Here is a 4,366-nt window from a genome sequence, read left to right as displayed (position 1 = left end):
TCGTTGCCCGGCTTTGGTCGATGTTGGATTGCAACATATGTATGTAAATAATTTAGCGATACAGAAACTGCTGACTTCGTCTGGCCGCTGCCCATGCAGTAACCATCCCGTTAGCGTACCAATTCTAGGGTAGCTCTGGGAGGTTTAGCCGGCGGGTTGTTGCCTACCGACTGGTCGGTAACTAGCGCAGTTAGCGCCTTCCAGAGATGGAAGCCAAAGGTGGGAACCGAGTCCGAGAGACACGGGGGCTGGACCCTCAAGTAATTTGAGATCCAAAGCCAAAAGCGCATTAGATGGAATTTTGCTTGAGTTCATAGCAACTAGCGACCGTCTCAGCAAATTCGAAAGCCAGATTTTCACGGTAACCCCTTCCGAGCCTAGTTCGTTTACCTTAAAGTTCCGTCTGGATCAGGTACAGTCCTTATGGGAAAAGGTTGGACAGGAGTATGAGACCGCTTCCAAAGCAGCTCTGCGCGAGGGAGGTAGCGGAAATCTTCCGCTACTTCAAAATAAATACGAGCACTGCTATGCGGTGTACGAAAGATGTGCTTCCAAGTTGAACGAAGACATCGACCGTCTGTCCGTCTCCACTTCACAGGCAAGAACAGCTCCGCCGACAGACACATTCTCAAGGGGTTGCAGTCTTCCGCCATGCGACACAGAGATCTTTGACGGAGATTATCTGCGCTGGCCCACCTTTCGTGACCTGTTTACGGCCATTTACGTAAACAATTCAAGGCTAACTCCAGTGGAAAAGCTGTTCCACTTAAACGCCAAAACTAGCGGCGAAGCTCACGCCATTGTGGCCAAGTCTCCTCTGACTAATGATGGGTTCCAATCCGCGTGGTCAGCGCTTCAGGATCGCTTTGAAAACAAGCGATTGTTGGTAAACAGCCTACTTAAAATCCTGTTTAGTCTTTCGACCATAGGCAGTGAATCAGGCACGGCCTTGAAAGATCGGCAGAGCACAATCCAAGGGTGCTTGATAGCCCTCGAGCATTCACAAATTTCCACGGAAAATTGGGACTGCCTTCTAATTTTTCTAATCTCCTCCAAGTTGCCGAAGGTCACTCTCTCGTTATGGGAGCAGTCCCTGACCAATAAGTCCGCAATCCCAGCCTGGGAAGAAATGAATTCCTTTCTCGAGGAGAGATATCGAACGTTGAAAGCAATTAAGGATGTCCGACCCAATTCTTCCAGCACACAGCATTCAAGGGAGCCCAGAAGTGCACAGCCAAGGAGGGTAAATACCTTCGAGACACAAGTCGGGCCACGCGCACGATTTTGTGATTTCTGCTCCAGAGAGCCTCATCCAGTTCGGCTTTGTCCTCGCTTTCTCCAGATGACTCAACCACAAAGAGCAGCATACATTAAACAAAAAAGATTGTGCCTTAACTGCTTTGCGAGGGGACATAATCTTCGTGAATGCCCGAGCAGGCATAGTTGCTTCACATGCAGGGGACGGCATAATACGCTCTTGTACAAAGATACTCCGTCTAATGCTGTTAGCACAGCGCCGGCTCACCCTCCTGAGCAGCCCATCTCGAACACTTCGGTTCATTTCGCCTCCAACCAGCAGGGAGTACTTCTAGGTACGGCCATAGTTCATGTGTGCCATCGAGGAGAGAATTTTCCAGCCCGTGCCCTGATAGATTCAGGTTCCGAAGGCACGTTCATTTCCGAGAGGCTTGCCAACCAGATCAAACACCCATTTCAAGCCGTAACAACAAGAGTCACAGGGCTGAACCAAGCCGATTCCGGTGTCTCGCAAAAAATGTGTCATTTCCAGATGGGCACTTCGGCCAAACCAATGCTCAAGATCGACACTACGGCGTTTGTGCTGCCGAACCTGGCCGGCAATCTTCCGACAAGCACAATTGATCGCAGCATTCTTGATAGGCTGCCCAATATGCCATTGGCAGATCCGTCGTTTTTCCAGCCATCTCAGATAGACCTTCTTCTAGGTGCGGATATTCTTCCGTCTGTCCTGTTATCAGGCTGGAGGCCAAACGTATGCGGGTCTTTATTAGCGCAAGAGACCATTTTCGGGTGAATTTTGACCGGCCCAGTGTCTTCAACCACTAGTAGGGTTTTGTCTTTTACCACACAGATATCCATAGAGTCCGAAGCAACCATGGAAATGGATCTTCCATGTAGACTGGTAAAGGAGACGGACAAGTTGTGTGAAGACTTTTTCGTCCGAACAACTACCAGATCCTGCGACGGGAAATATATAGTATCCCTGCCCTTCAAGGATTCAGAGCACATTGACTTGGGGCATTCGAGGAGTTCCGCACTCGCACATTTTCTGAGGAATGAGATTCGCTTGAAGAAGGAGCCCGCTCTCAAAGACACTTATGACTCAGTGATCCAAGAATATATCGATCTTGGCCATATGAAGCCGGTGCCTCCGAATACCGACAAGATAAATTTCTATCTACCCCATCACGCAGTATTCAAGTCCGAAAGTGCGACCACGAAAGTTCGCGTAGTTATCAACGCATCCAGTCCTTCTTCCAATGGGAACAGCATTAATGACATTCTGTATCCAGGGCCAGTACTGCAGTCCGATCTCACTCTTCAAATCCTGAAGTGGCGGACGTTTAAATTCGTTTTCAATGCCGACATCACCAAGATGTATCCGTTTCAGAGAATCCTCTTTCGAAATAGCCAAGGGGATATATCTGACTTCGAGCTTCAGACGGTCACGTTTGGAGTGAATTGTGCCCCTTTCCTGGCCCTACGAACACTGCAACAATTGTCCGACGATGTCAACGCCCAATATCCACGGGCGTCGCATATAATTTCAAATTATATGTATGTCGACGATGTGCTAGCAGGAGCCCATACAGAAGCTGAAGCTATTTTAGCCATTCAGGAGCTGGAAGCAGCTCTGACCTCAGCTGGATTCCCTCTCCGCAAGTGGATATCGAATGAACGTGCACTCCTTAAAGCACTTCCTAAAGAGCATCTACTTTCGACTGATTTTCTTGATCTCGAAGAGGTCAGCACCACTAAGACATTGGGAGTACGGTGGAACGCTACGACGGATGAGTTCTATTTTGTCCCAACAGAGGTCACCATTCAGGCAAACTATTCGAAACGACGTCTTATCCCAAATCGCGAAATTGTTCGACCCAGCTGGGTGGCTCTCCCCATTTGTGGTTCAGGCCAAAATCCTGATGCAGGATATCTGGTTAGCCAGCGTCGAATGGGATGAGTTTCTTCCTGCAGAACTACTACATCGCTGGCATGATTTCCTTCGGAGCTACAGTTTCCTCCACCAAGTTCGCATCCCGCGTTGGGTACATTTTCAACCAGGTGTACAAGTCCAAATCCATGGTTTCTGCGATGCTTCCAAAAGGCTTATGGCGCAGCAATTTACGTTCGTATCCAGCGTGATGGAATCATTTCATCAAATCTTCTAACGTCAAAGACCAAAGTCGCTTTGGTAAAAACCGTCTCGCTCCCGCGTCTAGAACTGTGTGGAGCCGTCCTTCTGGCAGACTTGTGGACTGCAATACTGCCTCAGATTCCTTTCGGTCGTATAGAATCTTTTCTATGGACTGATTCCACTATTGTGCTGGCATGGTTGAACAAGCCACCATGTCAGTGGACGACCTTCGTCGCAAATAGAGTCACAAAAATCGCTCAAAATACTGATGCCAGCCAGTGGTCTCACGTGCGTTCCGAGCACAACCCAGCAGATTGTAATGGGCAGCATTGGACAAAAAGGTTAACGTTGTAAAATTCAAAAGATTTGACATACGCGCCTTACGATAGTCATATCGTATTCTCCAGCCCTAGTCGATCACAATCAGCTGTGCGAAATTGACAGGTGACAGTCCGAATTTATCGATTAAGCCTCATCTCCGACACGATCAAAACATCCGCCTTCTTCCTTTTTTCGCTGCAACGCCGAACGCTACAGAAGTGTCGATCTGTGAGCGAAATTAATACACAAGTACCACGTGTCCATTTGCCCAGTTAATACAAGGCATCGGCCGTTGCATCCGACCAGTTAACCATCCGCCAGTGTCGCGCACCGGTTGTGGGTAATTATTTTGAGACTTCAAGCCATTTGCACTTGCATTAATATTGGTTTCATATAGAGACAGCGAAATACCGCGTGCCTTCTCGGCTTGCAAGCCTACATACAGGCTAAGGAACTTTCTGGAGCTCCACGCTCAGCGTACCGCAGTTTACTCTGCCTCATCCTCAGTCGGTAAATAGTTTTCTTGTATGACTGAAAGCTCTCTCCGTAACCACGGTTGTTTTTCTAGTCGAACCTTCCTATAAGGGCCAGCGGAATATTGCCAAAGGTGAAGCGAAGACCTTTGCGACCCTGCCCGCGAATCTGTTCGGT

At 48.5% G+C, this 4,366-nt stretch overlaps 1 protein-coding gene across 1 annotated transcript; it reads left to right on the top strand.

The window, feature by feature from the left end:
* Nucleotides 1-206: 206 nt before the first annotated feature.
* On the top strand, nucleotides 207-3,402 carry LOC121502089 (uncharacterized). The gene is made up of 5 exons (XM_041774854.2): nucleotides 207-260; nucleotides 398-1,243; nucleotides 1,790-2,011; nucleotides 2,111-3,145; nucleotides 3,202-3,402. Exons 1-5 carry the CDS (start codon nucleotides 207-209, stop codon nucleotides 3,400-3,402), a joined length of 2,358 nt encoding a protein of 785 aa, XP_041630788.2.
* Nucleotides 3,403-4,366: the final 964 nt, after the last annotated feature.

Source organism: Drosophila kikkawai, chromosome X, assembly GCF_030179895.1.
Source record: "Drosophila kikkawai strain 14028-0561.14 chromosome X, DkikHiC1v2, whole genome shotgun sequence".
Classification (NCBI taxonomy): Eukaryota; Metazoa; Arthropoda; class Insecta; order Diptera; family Drosophilidae; genus Drosophila; species Drosophila kikkawai.
This window is presented reverse-complemented; position numbering and strand designations above follow the sequence as displayed.